At 47.9% G+C, this 17,915-nt stretch overlaps 1 protein-coding gene across 1 annotated transcript; it reads right to left on the bottom strand.

Annotated features, from left to right (window-relative positions):
• Positions 1 to 324: 324 nt before the first annotated feature.
• On the bottom strand, positions 325 to 13,979 carry DRD3 (dopamine receptor D3; the record flags this gene model as incomplete). The annotated part of the gene is made up of 6 exons (XM_080360321.1): positions 13,665 to 13,979; positions 6,878 to 6,990; positions 4,483 to 4,625; positions 3,160 to 3,356; positions 1,890 to 2,235; positions 325 to 521 (listed from the first exon to the last, which is right to left on the bottom strand). Exons 1-6 carry the CDS (start codon positions 13,944 to 13,946, stop codon positions 325 to 327), a joined length of 1,278 nt encoding a protein of 425 aa, XP_080216447.1. The 5' UTR covers positions 13,947 to 13,979.
• Positions 13,980 to 17,915: the final 3,936 nt, after the last annotated feature.

Below are 17,915 nucleotides of genomic sequence, written 5' to 3'. Positions count from 1 at the left end.
TAGGGACTCACTGGTTTGCCTCTGTGTCTTCTCCTCCCTCCTCAGAAGTGGGAAGCACTTGTACTCTGTTAAGCAGGAGCGTTGAGGCTGGGTGTGTGAAGGTTGCGTGCAGGTGGGGCACACTCCTGCTCTTCACTCTGGTACAGAAGTTTTCTGGCTGTCGGCAGTGTTCGTGTTGTGCCAAACACCACCGCTCACAGCCGAGGGGGGCACATCACTCCCCGCAGTGTATAAAGCAGAGGGAGGGAAGGGCCCCTTGCCTTGTCCCCAGCCCTGCAGTCTGCTGCAAACCGCAGCCCATGCAGCCTGGTGCCAGCCCTGTGGTCAGCAGCAGAGGATCTTGAGGAAGGCTTTGCGGAAATCCGTGTTGAAGGTTGTGTAGATGATGGGGTTGAGAGCGCTGTTGACGTAGCCAAGCCAGGTGCTGGCGCTGTAAAGCCCTGGGGACACGTGGCAGGATGGGCAGTGGGTGTTGAGGATGTGAATCAAGAAGAAGGGCAGCCAGCAGACTATGAATGCGCCTGGGTTTGAAGAGAGGGAGAAAACAATCAATGACTTTAGAGAAACAACTACTTGGAAAGGGAACTGCACCTGTGCCCTCTACCTCCATCCTCTCACTATTTCTGTGCATGTATCTGCTTTTAGTAAATGCTGAAAGTGATGTTTATTCCTGATACAGGGGGATTTGGCAAAAACTCAGGCTCGTTGGGACCAGTTGTGTGAATGGATGGGGTTTCAGAAGTGGCCTGGTGACAGACAAAAGCAAGTGGCCACAACTTAGAGGGAAATACTGCTGCCTTAGTTGATTTAATCAGTTATGACAAGGGCTGCATTATTTCCCTGCTACTAGTAAGTTAATGAGAGGAAGCAGTGCATCTGGTGACCGCGGCAGATGACCAGGGTGGACTTCTGTCCAGCTCAATGGGCTGGTTCTTCTTCTGCTCCTTACCTCAGTTTCCCCCTCTGTAATTGGACCTAAGAGCTGCTGCATGTATGGAAACTTAGGATTATTCCAACTTTACATTCATCATCATAATCTTAAAATAAAGGAAAAGGGAAAGCAAAGATGTTGGTTGTTGCTCCCTCTAGCAGGGTGTGTTGGCCACTGATTTAAAACAAGAGGGTGACAAAATATAGTGAATAAAACACTAACATACTTGGCTCTCAGCATTTGAGAGCACAACCCTTCTGCTCTGTGAGACCCAATCTGGAGTTCTGCATCCAGCTCAGTAGCCCTCAGTACAGAAAAAACATGGACCTGTTGGAGAGGGTCCAGAGGAGGCCACCAAGATGATTGGAATACCTCTCGTATGAGGATAGGCTGAGAGAATTAGGGTTGTTCAGCTTGGAGAAGGATTCGAGGAGACCTTATTGTGGCCTTTCAGTACTTAAAAGGAGCCTATAAGAAAGATGGGGACAGACATTTTAGTAGGGCCTGTTGTGATAGGACAAGAGGTAATGGTATTAAACCAAAGGTGCGGAGATTCAGACTAGGCATGAGGAAGAAATTTTTTACAATGAAGGTGGTAAAACACTGGATCAGGTTTTCCACAGAGGTGGTAGATGCCCCATCCCTGGAGACATTCCAGGCCAGGCTGGACGAAGCTCTGAGCAACCTGATCTAGTTGAAGATGTCTCTGCTCATTGAAAGGAGTTGGACTAGATGGCCTTTGAAGGTCCCTTCCAACCCCAGCTATTCTGTGTGATTCTACCTTAGATCTCTAAATGTCCCACCGTTTTCTCTCCTGAGTTTGTGGAGCAGTTATAGTTGAAGTCTGAGCCTGGCTTGCATTTTTTTAATCTTACTACAGTACTAGGAGATTCCTTGCTCTGGCAAGTTCCAAACCACCACCCCTCGCATCTCACTACACAGAATGGGTCTCACTTACCCAGGACAATAGCTAGCATCTGTGTAGCCTTCCTCTCCCGAAGCTGGATCAGCCGGGGCTGCTGGTGTGCTAGCTTCAAAGAGCTCATGGTTCTGCCATTGCTGAGCCTCCGTACCTCCAGTCCTGGCTTCATGCTCTTTCTCCTCTCTTCCAGCCTGCTGTGTTGTGCAGTCCCTGGTGCCTTGGTGAGTGTTGCCTCGTGGCAGAAGCTGCAGTACCGCTGTAGGCTGAAGACAGTCAGCAGCTTCCTTTTGGTAGATGTCTCCTGGCCTGAGCATTTGAGTGGGAGACAGGGGGAAGAGGTGCCTTGGCATCTGTTTGGCAAAGCTTTTGTCTCCATGTGTTCCTGCAAAAGAGGATGCCACAGAGGAACTGGGAACCGTCCAAACTGTTCATTGGGTCAAAGGATGATGAGGAAAGTTGTGTAAGTCATCCTTAGTTCCACTTGCTTCTTAGTTTTGCACCATATCCTCTGGACTGACCTTGGCTTATCAGAGGGGTAGACCAGCACCTGACAAATCTCTGCCTCCATCCCACCAAGGAGAAGTATGAGAACAAGAAGAGAAACACCCGCTCTGCTAACCTTTCACTTGTATCATTTGTGTTGACTTTTCTCCCCTCTACAGCCCCACCCTTTTTAAATGTAGCTTGAATGTGAGAAAATGGGTGAAACAAGCAAATATGCATGACCAGGCGATCCCTTTCAAACCATTGTGCTCGTTCCCATGATTGCAGATATTTAATCTAGAAAGGCCAGTAGAACAAATACTCGGTGCACCATGAGCATTGTCATTTCTTAATTCATTCAGATGAAGAGGTTGTGGTTTTCTGTTGTTGTTTTTGTTTGTTTGTTTGTTTGTTTTTAAACAATCTAGGTTAAAGCCTGTGAAGCCCTGAGAACAAAGCTTCATAGAGCAAAAATCAATAAATGAAGGCATTAAAATCAATAAATGGAGAAATTAGCCAGACTTCTGCATGGCTGAGAAAGCCCTGCTCTGAAGAAATATTGGAATAGGCTGTGCTCCTATGCTAGTTGCCCGGTTCCAGAGAGCAGAGATACACAGGGAGTATCCTCTTTCTAGAGAGCTGAAAAGGATTGAACTAGAACTTCTACATCTCAAATATCATGGAGTATGAGTGAGGGATGGGATGAAAACATGCCATGTCCCTTCTTTATGCTCTCTGTTCTGTGCTTTGACCCTTTGAGGAGAAGAAATGATGCATGCACTGTCCTTTTTGACAGCTTCTGTGTTGTTTGTGTAGATCTTACTTTGTGTGCATAGCACAGTTTGGTGCTGGCGCTGTGGCTGCCCTGTCGCGTGAGGGTTCGCTTCTTTTGTCTTTGTCTTAGCACGAGGTAAATCCGGACATAGAGCAGCAGGGTCACCATGAAGGGGAGGTAGAAGGACACCAAAGAGGAGTAGATGACGAAAATAGGATTGGATATGGAACAGACACTGGGATCCCCTGGGAAGGAGAAGAGAGAAAGAGAGAGGAGCGGCTGAGGTGCTTCAGTTTAGTACAGGGATGCTCTGGTGCATTGGCAAAGCAAGTTGAAAGGTGGCCTGGGGGACAAAGGCAGTCCAAGGAGTGTGACTATCTCCTGTCTCTGTTGTTGCAAATTATACTGTGGCCTATATACTCACCTAACCAATGCTTAAAATGGACTCTACCTAGGGTCATCTAGCATGACCAATCACGCCTGCTTTTCTGGCCAACACCTCTGTCCTCTCCTCTCACATCTACTCCCATCCTTTCTCAGAGGATACTTTTTCCTTTTGTACTTTCTTCTATTCCTCTGACAGCCTCTGAGCTGTCTAGAGGCAGAAGTGTGACTTCAGCCTCATCTGTCTGGACCAGGCAGTGGAGGACAGCTGCACTTCCCTCCCCCATCCCCTCCTCACCTCAAGCACGGCACAGAGGATGGATGGGGAGCAGAGAACCTCTGCCTATGGCTCACAGGGCAGAAGGCACTCCTGTCCTTCTGCCTGAAGGGAGAATGGGCTGCCCTAGGTGACGGCAAGGAGAAAAAACAGCTTGCTTCCAAGGAGCAGGCTAAATTGTTTGCTCTCCTCAAGGAATTAGGTGAGGAGGCAGACAGCCAGTTGGATGGCAAGGAGGTTTCTCACAAGCAGAGTTGATGTGCAGTCCGTGCTGTTTAGAAATGTGTCCTGATTCAGATTTAAAACTGTGTGTCTGGACCTGTTGATACTGGCAAGATGCAGCAAGTCTGATGTGTGTGTGTGTGTGTGTGTTGGACGTGCTGCATGTCTGGAGAATTGTTCTGTGTGCACAGATTGTTTGGGGGGATCTGTAGCCCTGGACACTTTGATGAGCATTGATTTGGCAGAAAAGCAGGCAGATGTGTCCTCAGAGCAATAGCCAGTGGCTGCTTGAGCAAATGGCAAGTTTATAGACAAAAGCACTTCTGCTCTCCAGCACTGGAAGTTTTTCTGACCCTTTGTAGTGTGTTTTCCAGTTGCCTAAAATTTCCTGCAACTTGGAAAGTCTGCAGTGCCCATGATCTGGCCATACACGGGGCAGCTCCATTTCCAACCCCTTCCTGCATGCTACCATTTGGGACATCACCTACCTGTCGTATTGAAGCCAAAAAGGAGAGGGCACGACACTGCGAAGGCCAGCATCCAGACTATCACGATCATGAGAGAGACCCTCCTGCAGGAACTCTGCCCAGTGCTGTACTGGTACTGAACTGGTTTGACCACTGCAGTGTATCTGCGGACCAAACCAGCTCCAGAAAGAGGAGAGGTAAGAATGGAGGGAGGAAGGGACCAGGTTTTAAAAGGAGAAATGAAAACCACGTAGGGAACATGATGGTGAACGTGGTGAAGAGATGGAAGAGGAAAGGAGAGAAGATCAGATGATGGGATCGGCAATTTGTAGAAATGGTAAGTGGAGCATTGGAGGGAGGAACAGAGGAAATCAGAGTTAGTTAGAAACACTGCAGAGAAACGCTATGCAGAACTACAAGGTCTGAGATATCAGATGAACCTAGAAACCAGGAACCACCCACCCCTCAAGCCTCTAAGGTCATATGTTCACTGCCAGGACAGAGCAGTCTCTGGAGCAACCACAGCTTGCTGCACTCTGTGCCTCAGCTGCCCACTCTGGTGTCAGCCCCACTGACAGCCAGAGAATTGCTCAAAGGTGGATGTCCAGAGCCAGTGGATGCTGGGGTGCCCCAGGGGATGCAGCTCAGCAAAGGTAGGATTTGGAAGGCACAGGAGTCTCACCTTGAGGATCACCTGGGGGCTGCTGCTTGCAGACAGAGCCAAAATGAAACAGGGATAAAGATTCCCATGGACAAACACCAAACCAACCCAGTGCTGATTATGCTGATTCATACGATTACCCTTGAACCTCATATTAGAAAGGTACAGCATGCAGTGTTTTTTCCTTCCCCCACTCCTTCATCCTGATAGCACCACGTGTGCTGAGATCTTGGCTCCCAGCCCTTAGCACTGCTTAAAATAGGCTCAGTTTTAAGATGCTGAAAATCAGGGCAAGGTTGAAGATTACACAGCAATAATTTTCACCCCTCCCTATGTATAGGGCAGGATTTTATTTATTAAAGCTTTACAAGTGAGATCTCCAGAAGGAGAAACCCTCTTTGAGAGTCAGTGGGAATTAGATGACCAGTTCTGACTCCTGCCTTCAAAAAGCATGAGGGTATGGTTGACTACCTACTGGTGATGTTTTATTGCTTGTGCCTCTCTGCCCTTAAGTGCAGACATCTTCTAATACATGATGGACAGAGATATATGGCTTCAACTGGCTGAAGGAAAGAAGCCAGAGACTTGTGGTCAACGGGGCAGAGTCTAGTTGGAGGCCTGTATCTAGTGGAGTGCCTCAAGGGTCAGTACTGGGACCAGTACTATTCAATATATTCATCAGTGACTTGGATGAGGGAACAGAGTGCACTGTCAGCAAATTTGCTGATTACATCAAACTGGGAGGAGCGGCTGACACGCCAGAAGGCTGTGCTGCCATCCAGCGAGACCTGGACAGGCTGGAGAGTTGGGAGGGGAAAAAATTAATGAAATATAACAAGGGCAAGTGTAGAGTCTTGTATCTGGGTAGGAATAACCCCAGGTTCCAATATAGGTTGGGGAATGACCTATTAGAGAGCAGCATAGGGGAAAGGGACCTGGGGGTCCTGGTGGACAGCAGGATGACCATGACCCTGCACTATGCCCTTGTGGCCAGGAAGGCCAATGGCATCCTGGGGTGTATTAGAAGGGGGGTGGTCAGTAGGTCAGAGAGGTTCTCCTTCCCCTCTACTCTGCCCTGGTGAGACCCCATCTGGAATATTGTGTCCAGTTCTGGGCCCCTCAGTTCAAGAAGGACAGGGAACTGCTGGAGAGAGTCCAGCGCAGGGCAACAAAGATGATGAAGGGAGTGGAGCACCTCCCTTATGAGGAAAGGCTGAGGGAGCTGGGGCTCTTTAGCTTGGAGAAGAGGAGACTGAGGGGTGACCTCATTCGTGTTTATAAATATGTAAAGGGTGAGTATCATGAGGATGGAGCCAGGCTCTTCTCGGTGACAACCAATCATAGGACAAGGGGCAATGGATACTAACTGGAACACAAGAGGTTCCACTTAAATTTGAGAAGAAACTTCTTCTCAGTGAGGGTGCCAGAGCACTGGAACAGGCTGCCCAGGGGGGTTGTGGAGTCTCCTTCTCTGGAGACATTCAAAACCCACCTGGACACATTCCTGTGTAGCCTCATCTAGGTGTTCCTGCTCCGGCGGGGGGATTGGACTAGATGGTCTTCTGAGGTCCCTTTCAATGCCTAACATTCTGTGATTCTGTGATATTATTAATAGCAGCAGAGGTAGCGACAGACTTGCAGGGAGGTTCGTGTTCCTGAAGACACCAATGCTGCCTGTGCGAACCCCACTCCTTGTCCCTGCCAACCTGGGAAAGAGGACTGATGGACCCCCATCTCCAGCCTGTTGGCTCTCACCTGTCAATGCTGATAGCACAGAGGTTTAAAATGCTGGCTGTGCACATCATTACATCCATGGTGACGAAGATATCACAACAGATGCGGCTGAAAGTCCAGACTCCTCCGGTTACCTGCACCAGCAACCACAAAACTGTCAGCTTTGTTCTGCACCAAGTCCTGATAAGTTATGTATAAAGAGGTGCTCATCCTCCAAGTATCTCAACAGCTAGATGAGTTCCTGTCCACTGTGATGTGCAGAGGGAAACTAAGGCACCTATGTTGTGTGCAAAATGACATAGTGGTAGGTCATGGAGAAGGACATGCACCTTGATTTCAGTGTTTTAGTTGCTCTTACAGAGGGAGGCAAAGAGAAGAAAGAGATGGCAACTGTCCCTTCCCTTAAGGCTTAGTATGATAAATTGATTTAAATTTGATATCACCATATATAACCTCTGATTAAGGATTATCTGAGAAAATCTAAGGGCTGAAAGTGTTTCTCAGCTTAGCTGCTGGAATTCTCTTGCAGGCAGTGAGCTGCAAAAATGCTGAAAATTTTATGCATTTATGTATGAAACAGAGACCTGACACCCAAGGCTTTTCTAAAACCTTACTTGAATTCTTATCTCAGTTACAGATTTTGATTATTAGATCTGAGAACTCACAAGCTTTTTGGATAAAGGGTTTTGGTTTGCTACCATGCCGACCTTTTTTCAGGTGGTTTTGAATTTTCAATCTGAAGTGTGTAATCATGAAAGCTTAGCGGTGGCCAGTCTTTGTGATAGAGAAGTGCATTTTTTGGTCCAGCTGTCAAGTTCTTGAGAATGACCTTTTTGGTTGACAACAATAAGCTCCACGTACTGTGTGGCAGTGGTCTCCTCGGGGCTGGGATGACAGTCTGCCTCAGCACCTGCTCCTTGCAGGAGAAGAACAAGGAGGTAGCCTGCTCGCCAACCGATGACCCCATTGGATGAGTAGAGCAAACAAATCTAATGAATCTAATGCTGTGCTGGTTGGAGAAGAGGGGTAGGACAGAAAGAAGGAGGAAGGTCCTTGCTTGGAGAGAGCCTGGATTTTAGCTTTCAACCCAATCAATCCTGCTGGTTCAGTTGGATCCTGGGAAGCTATTGGGAACTGGCACTATTTCTTGATCTCTCTGCTTACATTTAGACCACATCTGGAGTACTGCATCTTGTCTTGGGGCCCCAGTACAGGAAAAACCTTGGTAAATTGGAGTGAGTCCAGCAGAGGGCTACCAAGGCAGTCCCTGGCGGCTGGAGTTTGTTTGAGGAGCAACTAAGGAAACAGAGCTTGTTTAGCCTGGAGGAGAGGTGGCTTTGGGAGGGGACTCACAGCAGCCCTCTAGTGCCTAGTGGGGTGTTATTATTAATAAGACAGTTGGAGACAGGTTACTTACAAGATGGAGCCAGGTTTTTTGCAACAGCGCATGATGGGAGAACAACAATCAACAGGTGTAAGTTGAAAGAAGAAAGGTGCAAACTGGTTATGAAGGTAAACTTTCTGACCATGATGACAGGGAGGCAGCAGGGACAGTTGCTTGGTGAGTCTGTGCAAGCTCCATCCTTGAAGGTTTTCAAGATCCTCTCAAAAGTAACCACCCCAGAACAGGTTGGAGAGGGTGCCACAAGCAAGCTTGGCTTCAAAGGCAGTGGGTCAACCCTGCAGCACATGTTGGTGCCTGGGAAGGATGTGGCTCCCAGTAGAGAGAAACACTTGTATAAATACAGAATTCACTCTGTGTGAGTTGTTTTCAGAACTGTTTAAGAAACAATACTGCAAAATGTAAATGGTTTTGATTGTGTCAGCATTTCTGCAAATGGGCACAGAAACTGGCTGAGGTGAGCTGTGTCTTTAGGGCGTTTTCTGCTGGACCCAGCTGCTACGTGTCCGAAGTCAGGTACTGAACAAGGCAGTCTGCCATTAGACCCCCCCAACGCTGAATGAATGCAGGGGAGACAAATTGGAATTGGCTTGCAAAATGCAGTAGGGAACTGTGCTTTCATCTTCTCTAATATATGTGGGGATCCCTGGCTTTCTTTTTAAAATATCAAGCAAAAAAAACAAACAGAAAAATAAACAAAACCCCTTAGAGCTTTTCTGCACGATTAGGTGGGCTACAAGATGTGCAAACGGAAGGTTGCCCTTCTGATATTAGAGACCTTAATATGTAGGTTCAGTTTTCCAAGACACCCCACACTGTTTCTGCTTTAGTTGCAGATTTTGAGATCTACTTGACCACCCCAAAATATTAGAAAAAAATACATGCTGGAAGCCTTTGAAGTGGGACTCAGGAAGGGGGTGTTACTGTAGTCTGAGACAAAATGCAATGCAGCAACTGTGTGATTCATGGACTAAGAAGAATATTTCTCCAGGAGCTAGTGCCAGGTGTTCACATGAAAGCCAGCTGCCACTAGCCTGGCAGATGTGCAAGCACTTAACTGAGGGAGTTTCCAAGGTCCTGTGCACATTAAAATGCTAAACCCAAGAATTCGAACCATTAAAACTGAAGAAGGTGGTGGTGGAAATGTCTCTGAAGTGAACCCTCTCAGGATGACACATTCAGATCACACCATACTAAGCTGTAGTTTGTGTTAAGCTTGTATTAAGAGGATGCTTGATAGATCAAAACATTAGGGCTTAAAACTCATCTTCACTTCCACAAACCACAACTTCTAAAATGGGAAGCAGCTCTGCTGAAGTCAGTAAAGTCATTAATATTTTCCTGTGGGGTATGCAAACCCAGAATTTATTCCAGAATTTAACAATGAAGAAGAGCCTTTATATTATAGGCCTCATTCACAATTTAAAAAATTCTATTTCTGCTCTTCCTTTTATTGTTCTGTTCTGCTCTGCTCAGTCTTTGCTACAGCAGCTAGAACATGCTAGTGTGCATTTCTGGTTTCCATGTGCTGGCAGAGTACCTGTTCTTTATCCATCTGGTGCCTTTTATCCAGGAATCTCAAAGCACATCAAAAGTACTAACTGAATGAATCCTCACAACCGCCTGGGTGAGGTGCATGGTCAAATATTATTCTCTTACAGCTGATGAGAGCAAACCACAAAGAGATGAGTTGATAAAATCTCTCATTACCACTCAGTGCCTATGCGGCAGAAGTGGGAATAGAGTCCAGGATGAAATCCTGGCTCTGTCAAAGACAGTCTAAAGCTCCCTATAGACTATTCAGGTCAGGTTCTCACCCCATCTTGCTTGATGACCAGTCTGCTTTATCCACAAAATTGCGTTATTATTATTTTTAACTTTCCAACCCTATAGGAAGCCTTACAGTAAAAAACCAAAACAAAACAAAACAAAAACTAAACAAACGCCAACGAACCAAACAAAAAAAACACACCAAAAACCATTGTGCATTCATAAACTTACGCAAAACCATCACTCCCCTGAATCCCTAAAAATAAACAAAAGAATCTCTGTAAATCAGATATGTATGATGATGTTGTATTGAGGAGTAACGGATGAGAAAGTATGAACACAAAGTTGCATCAGAGATGTAATTAGCGGTACATCTAAGCATGTTCACTTAAGATTTTTGCATTTAAGAGAGCATTCTTCTTGGGGTGCTGTTAGTTCTCTGCGGCTGTGAAATGGCTGCTTATGTTTTTGCGCAGTGGGAGTAACTAAGAGCATGCGGTTGATCAGGTCTGCTGACAAGTAGGCAACTGCTGGACTGCAGTGACTCTGTTGTCCTTCCTTTGACAGTGGTCTGGCAAGCTCCCTGAGCTCCAACAGGAGTTGTAGGTCTCACTGCTTCAGTGTGGGCACCACAAGAAGATGAGACAGCATTACTCTGAAGTTTTGAACTGAACTGCAGACTGGACCTCAGTTATGATCATCTTCTGAAGCTTTTTTCCCTTTGGAGGTAGAACTGGATGTTGTGAGAAGACTGAGAAGGATGCTCCAGGCCATGCTGCTACATGTTCTACTCCATTTGTACAATAACTATAAGGCATGATGGTATTTATTACCATTAGACTCCAGTGGGCAGGATAACTTAATGCCACTGTCTTAGAAACCTTGGCGGCCTTCAGTAGATGCAGCAGCCACAGCATCAGAGATCAGTAAAGAACTCGGGTAGTAGTGCTGGTAAATTAGACCTACCAGTCGACCCCAGAAAATTGCTAGATGCAGTGCTGAAGAGCATTTTGTGACAGAATCTTCATTAGGTGGAGATGAGGATTTTTTAATAAAATGTTCCTATTTTTTCTCTGTCATAGCTTTCCAAAAAGACTTCTCAGAAAGAGACAGTTCTGGTCTGCATAACTGATAAAATGATAAATTTCATGGAGAAGGACCAGGCCACAGATGGCTCTAAAAATTGAGTGGAAAGTACAAAGTTCACAACTGGCATTTAAATCTGAGATATTCGTCCACCTTTATCTTCTCCATAAATAATGGCCAGGTCTCAGATGTCTGGTTTGGCAAACGTTCAGTAGATTAATAGTTATTGTACATGTTTTTTGGGGACTGAGTGATTTCTTGGCAATTTTGAGACCCATGGTGTACTGAAGCATGATGCCATTTTCACTTCATTGGTAGCATCGCTGATCCATAAACAGCAGCAAACATCTAAATGACTTTGGGGCTGTTTGAACTGTTCTTAAAACTTAGTCTTGCTGGAGTCCTACAGCCTAGTTCTCCAGGAGATACTGTACAATGCTGGGAGTGGTAGACTGCACTTGGGATGTGTGTGGGTTCTTCTCTCTGTTGTTTGGGTGACTGTTGTATTAGCTACTTGGATTATCCAAGCTCCATAGATGGAAAATAATCTTGGATGGGTCTATAAACACTGCTATGGAACGGACCTAGGGTCATGCTCACAAATCATGACCACAACACTGCATGGGGGCAGAGGCTGCTTCACAGGTGTGCCTCAGTCCCAGCCTGTCCACGGCAAGAGTGAGTGGTCTTTTCTGATGCAAAGCATATTGTGATGTCCTTAAAGACTGGAATATACTTGAGGTGATGGACTGTTTCAGTCTGAAATAAAATTTGACTTTTAATAATATTTTTAGTTGCAATCAAATCACAGAGTCTAATTCTGTTCTGCTGGGTTGACTTCCCCCTACACACACTTATTCCTTGCTTTTTAATCATTCGGTGTAACACAACTGAGCTGTACGCATCCTGCAGGTCAGCTCCAGGACTGCTCCACACAGATTAGTCTAAATGTTGCTACTGAGTTCATTAGGAACATGATGACATGTGTGGTATCATGGTGCTCTCTTTGTTCTTTCACTCCACAGCAATGCTATATATAAATAATTAATCATCGATGTCCTTATTAATAATGCTTATACACAGAGCAAACCCTTCATTTATTTTAATTGTAGCCTTGCTGAGACTGCGGAGGGTGGCTTGGATTAGCACAAGGGAATTGCCTAGGCTGGGTGCCAAAGCTTAGAGCCATGTTGCCTATCCAACACACTCTGGTGGCAGAGGAGGGCTGCAGGCCACTACTACTTGATCAAATCTCCTTGGACCCGCACAGTAGGTCTGGCATTTGCTGGTGCTGTCCTGTCTTGTCCTACTTTCTGCTCTTACAGTACACAATCCGTATGCACAAGTCAAAATCTCTCTCTGCTTCTGCTTTGTTTTTGCGGGAGAGAGGTCAGCCAAAGGTGGGCAGCTGCCAACCGAATATTTACCCTACCCTTCAGCCCAATCCCAGCTTGCCCCTTACAGAAAGAGCATGAGGCTTCAGTGAGATCATGGCTCAGAGGCTTATTCTGTCTCTGTTAGCATGCAAACAGGGTACCAGGGCTCAGCTGAAAGCTTACGGCTGATAGATGTTCACGCTAATTTTTCTAGACCTATCAATTTTTGTGAATTAGTGTAAAAATGCTGAAGAGAACAGACAAAAAATGTCAACTGTAGCATACCTTCATGTACTTACTTTAGTAAAAATATTTGCCCCAGGACTGGCTTCAGTAAATCAGGATTTTGCTATGGTGTGGGGGAATTTGGTTTTCATCTTTGCTGCCCTATACCTAATGGTATTGTCCATACTGTGCATGGTCATTCCAGTATATTTTTACATTGTCCAATGTGCAAAGATAAGGGAAATGGAGAATAAGAGCCCAAGGGCTTGCTGAGTCCTTTGAAGTTATTTTGAAAATGTTCACATGACTTAAAAAGATTTTGGAGCATCTTCTTCAGCTTTATCTCTTTGTCAGCATGCTTGAGGAATGTTGCTTTGAGCTGACCCAACATCACGGATGTTGAGGCTCTTAAACACCACGAGAGAAGAGGATTTGACTGCCCTCACTTGTTTTCTGGCCAGCAGGAGTGGGGATTGATCTGGGATCTAAGACAAATTCCTACAAGATATTTCCACCTTATTGCCTCCCCCTGCCATTCCTGGATCATCGTGGTGCTCACTGGCACCCTTCTGGGGGGTGGAGTCAACTTCAAGGATGCTCAGATGAAAGTAATATTAGCACACCAGAACCAGAATCTACATTACTGGCTGTAGCCCAGCTGCCTTTCAAGCTCAAAGAGGCTGTGCTCTGCCAGGAAGAGCAAGGCTCAGGGTACCTGCTGACAGGTGGGACTGTGGTGTGTTTGTCTGGCATGTGTCTAGCCTACGACAGCCAGCTGTACGACATTGTGGGCTGCCACTCACCCCATAAGTACTCTAGAAATAGCGGGGAGGTTAAAATGTGAAGGACTTCATCTGTACCAGAGCTGGCCTATCCTGACAGTGTGCACTGATGCTGGTGAACTCTTACTGCATCTAAATTCTGCTAATCTTTCCTAAGACGTACTCACCTCCAGATACACCACCCATGGCATCACCAAAGTAGCCACCAGCAAGTCTGCCACCGCCAGGCTCACCACAAGGTAGTTTGTTGTGGTCTGCAAGGTGCGTTCCCTCAGCACAGCTAAACAGACCAGCACGTTCCCAAAGATGATGGCCAAAATCAAGATGCAGTAGCAGAGGGCGTAGTAGGCATGTGAGTGTGGCAGGTCAGACTCTGTAGTGTTGTCTGCCCCACAGGGAAGGGGGTTGGTGGTGTTGGGATGACTGCTGGTTCTTGTGAAGAGGGCCATGGGGATGCAGCTGCAAAAAGAAAGAGATGACTGAAAATCAGAGCTCTACAGTAACTGTGGAGAGCAGTAACTTTTGTAGATGGTGTATGATTTTCATACTTCCTTCATGAATGCTACTTCAAGCCAATTACAGAGGTGTTCTTTTTCTGCTCAGGTATACCCAGAGCTTTGCCTGAAGTTTTTCTTGGCCTGTTTTGTTTTTCATTGAATATAAACCAAGAAAAGAATCTAAGATTTCACCTCCTGTGTGCATCTGAAAGGTGCATCTTACCAACCAACACAGCTGTGTGGAAAGTGGCAATGGTTTTGAGATGCACCAAAGTCACACTACAGTACAAATTGGTTGGGCAAACTCACAGTTTGAAAGACAACAATCTGGAGTGCTGAGGAAGACCCAACACAGTTATGCAAACTGGGGCTTGGCAAGAAGCTTGGACCTAGTATATTTTCTTCTGGGAAGTACCCTCCCCACTCCCTCATCAAAAAATATCTTAAATAACTTCACACAGTCAAGTGCTCAGCAGCCTGGCAGAGAGACCACACCTGCATGCTCAAGTAGCCTCTTGAACCCTGGCTGCTTCACAGTAAGAACCACCTACTGAATTTCTCTTTTCCTGCAACATGTAATATGTTTCTGTCCCAGGCCTTATGTCCAAATAATGCTCTGCTTCTGCCCTGCCTGCCTTGCCAAAGCTTGACTGTCAGTGCTGCCCTCATTTCATCCATATTGTGCTCTATGTTTTCCATGCCTGGCCAGAAGACGTGCTTACTGTGTTGAAGAGCAAATCATCGTGTCATTCAGGATGAAATAATGGAAAGATGCTTGCAGGGTACTCCGCATTTCTTTTTCTTACAATGGATTTGTGATTGTGCTCAGGAACCTACCCTTTCTTGATTTAGGAGGGGGATGATTTTTTTGAGGAATATGAAGTTTGCTGTCCCAGGGTTGTTCTGTGACATTTAATCACTTGTGTCCTTTTTCTTCTTTTCTCTTTGCTAGTGCTCCCATCGCTGAACTCATCATCAGGGTGACAGGTACAAAAGGCAAGGACAAAATGTTGCAGTGCCCACGGTATAAATATTTCTCTTTGTTCCACCTCACTCCTGGAACAGCAGCATCTACGATGCACACACTCCTGGAAGAGTAGCTGTGCAATAGGTATAAATTGCTCCAGCTTCTTGGTGTATACTGATCCTTAAAACTCGTGTCACTTGCCCCTCCTGCTTTGTAGTTGGGAGAGGACAAGGGCTGAGTGAGATGGAAACTGAACTTCCCTCTGTCCTGTGGACTCAGATCCCACAGGACAGGGGTGAAACAATCCCTTATGGCATGTGTTTTGTTTGAAGGTGCCTGTGCTTGTCTTTCCTTCTTGATCTGTCTTCTGCCTGCCCCTGAGCAAGAAGTTAAGCCCTCCACTGCATCTGAAGGATTTCTCATATCATGAGCACTGCTCCTGAGTTGAGGATTGTTTATTCGTAAAGCAGTTCAGCTGCAGCCACCCAAAGACAACTCATTTTGCAACATCCCTTGCACCGAAACAGCTCCCTCTCTGGGAAATCTCTATTGTCTGGGGCCATGAAAGGCTAGTTCTGTCGTGTTGGAAAAAAACTACATTAAGCAGCTGCCTAGCTGATAAGCAAAGCCACGACAGGGAATGAAAAAAACATCATGCACAATATAACCAAAAGGCTTAAGACACCACATTACACAGTTTGCCTGCAGGTTTCCTGACCTGTCTCCTGCCCCTTACACCCTAAAGCACTATTTTCCACTGTCATCTGGGGGCCAGTCTTCCCTACCAGGATCCCTCCCAGCTCCCCACCACCGGCCCTGCCAGGTCCCCCAGCCCTGGAGTGCCCCACCCCTCCCCCTGGACCTGTTCACTCTGCCCGCGGCCACACTGCTGCCAAACCTGGCAAATAACAGGGTACCGGGTTACTGATGTGCCAGGGCACCAGGATACCCACATACGGGGGTGGCGGGACGCAGGGGCAGAGGCACACCGGGACACCAGGGTACCGGGATACTCAACACCGGCACCTGGGCAGTGAGCTGCGGCAGGGACAAGGGTCGCTGCCGTGGGGACGAGCAGACGGAGGGGAAAGGGAGGGATGCTCCTCCAGTAGGTCTCAGACTCGGAGGAGTCCGGGTGCAGGTCTCGGTGCAGATGGCAGGGTCCGGGCGCGGGTTCAGGTGTGGGGTACAGGGTGCAGGGGGGGGGGTCCGGGATCATAGCACAGGGTCCAGGTGTGGCCGTAGCTTTGGGTCCTGGTCCGGCTGCTGCTCCGCGCCCGCCGCTCCCGCACCTGAGGGCAGCGGCAGCTCAGCGCCTCCCCGCCATGACCCCCCGGTCCGCGGCTGCTGTGCGCCCCGGTGGTGTCGCGGAGGGCGAAAGAGGCTTGGGAAACCCGGGAATGGGATGCTGCGGGGCAGGGGACCGCCGGCACAGGGTAAGAGGGGAGCGGGAAAGCAGCAATCAGGACTTACCCCTGGCCCGCCGGCCCGCCGGGCCGTCGCACCGCCACTGCCGCCGCCGCCGTCGCACCGCCACTGCCGCCGCCGCCACCGAGTCGCGGTGCCGGTCCCGCCGCCTCCCGGCCCGACCCGCTCCCTCCTGCCGCCCTCCCGGTGCGGAGACGCGGGGCGGGGCCGGTCTGGCCACCTCCTCCCCGCCCGCCCCCCGCCCCTGCCCCGCCGGCGGCGGCGGGCCGGGACCCTCGGTGCCCGGGGAGGGGGCAGCTGGGCCGGAGGCTGCTCACGCTTTCCCGTCCTCAGGTGCCCCAGCGGTTGCTCCTCTCCCAAAGGACCTGACAGAGGGGTCTTGGCTAATTTCGGAGCCAGGGGCTGCTGCAAGGTTGTGCTTTGCTGCGGGACTGACTTGCTTCTGCCTGGGAGGCAAAGTATAGAGCTGAGAACCCCAAATCCGGGCCTTGCACCCGTGCTGTGGTGGAGCAGGGGGAGATGTCTTGGCCGGAGCTGTCTGTGCTGGAATGGAAAACCAACAGGCAAAGCACTTCTGAAGATGCTGTGAGTGTGTGGCTCGGGATAGAAGTTCACACTTAAAGCTTAAAAAGTTCGTAGTTAAAAAATGATCAAAGGAGAGGCGATTTTGAAAGGGAGAGAATTAAAGAAATATTTAAATAAGCTATCTTAAACCTGAGATGAAAGAGTGGCGGGCAGCTCAGGAGAAAGCTGGGAAAGAGGGTGCTGTTGGGGAAGTGTCCTCCCCCGGTAGGCACAGCACACTGCACCTACCATGGCTAAAGCATGACCAAAAACGCTGGCTCTGAGATGTGGTTTCCCTTGAGATCTGAGACCAGGTCTCCACGGCCCAGTTCCCCTTCAGACTGTGGTTCCTGTGGGGGCTCTGCAGGGTAGGAATGATCCTGGTGGCCTCACCATCTACTCTGGCACCACAAGCGGGGGCTCATTGAGGATTGTCACAGAGGTCCTACAAGCTCGGCTGCAGGGCCGAAGTTTTCCTTTCCAGGTGTGCAAGAGTTGCAGGAACAGCGCTGCAGCCCCAGCAGGGAGGATGGAAAGTGCTCTTCCCTTGTATACACCTGATGGTAAGGGTGTCCACAGTCTATCTTGTAGGTAGGCAAGAAGGGAAAGAGATACTGTGGAAATGAGATTTTATTTATTTATTTTTAAGAAATTAGTTACCTTGATAAGCATGCTTTGGGACTCTGGCTGCCTGGATCTCATCTCTTCTGATTGCATCTATTCAAGATGATCTCTTTGTGGGTAAGGGTTCTAGTGGGGAGAAGTGCTGTGGATACCACTCATCCCTGTGAGGTCTCAGAATACCAGTTTTAGCCTGGCTGGAGATGGTGGAAATGCCTATACAGGACTTGATGGGTAATAAGTGACACCAATTGCCTTTAACCAAAGCTGTGTGACTGCCCTGAGGCAGGTTGGTGGATGCTGCTGGATAAGTCACTGCCTAGTCCCTGCAAGTGACACAT

Source organism: Nesoenas mayeri (genome assembly GCF_963082525.1).
Source record: "Nesoenas mayeri genome assembly, chromosome: 1".
NCBI classification, from domain to species: Eukaryota; Metazoa; Chordata; class Aves; order Columbiformes; family Columbidae; genus Nesoenas; species Nesoenas mayeri.
Note: the sequence above shows the minus strand (reverse complement) of the source record. Positions and strands in the feature narration are given on the sequence as shown.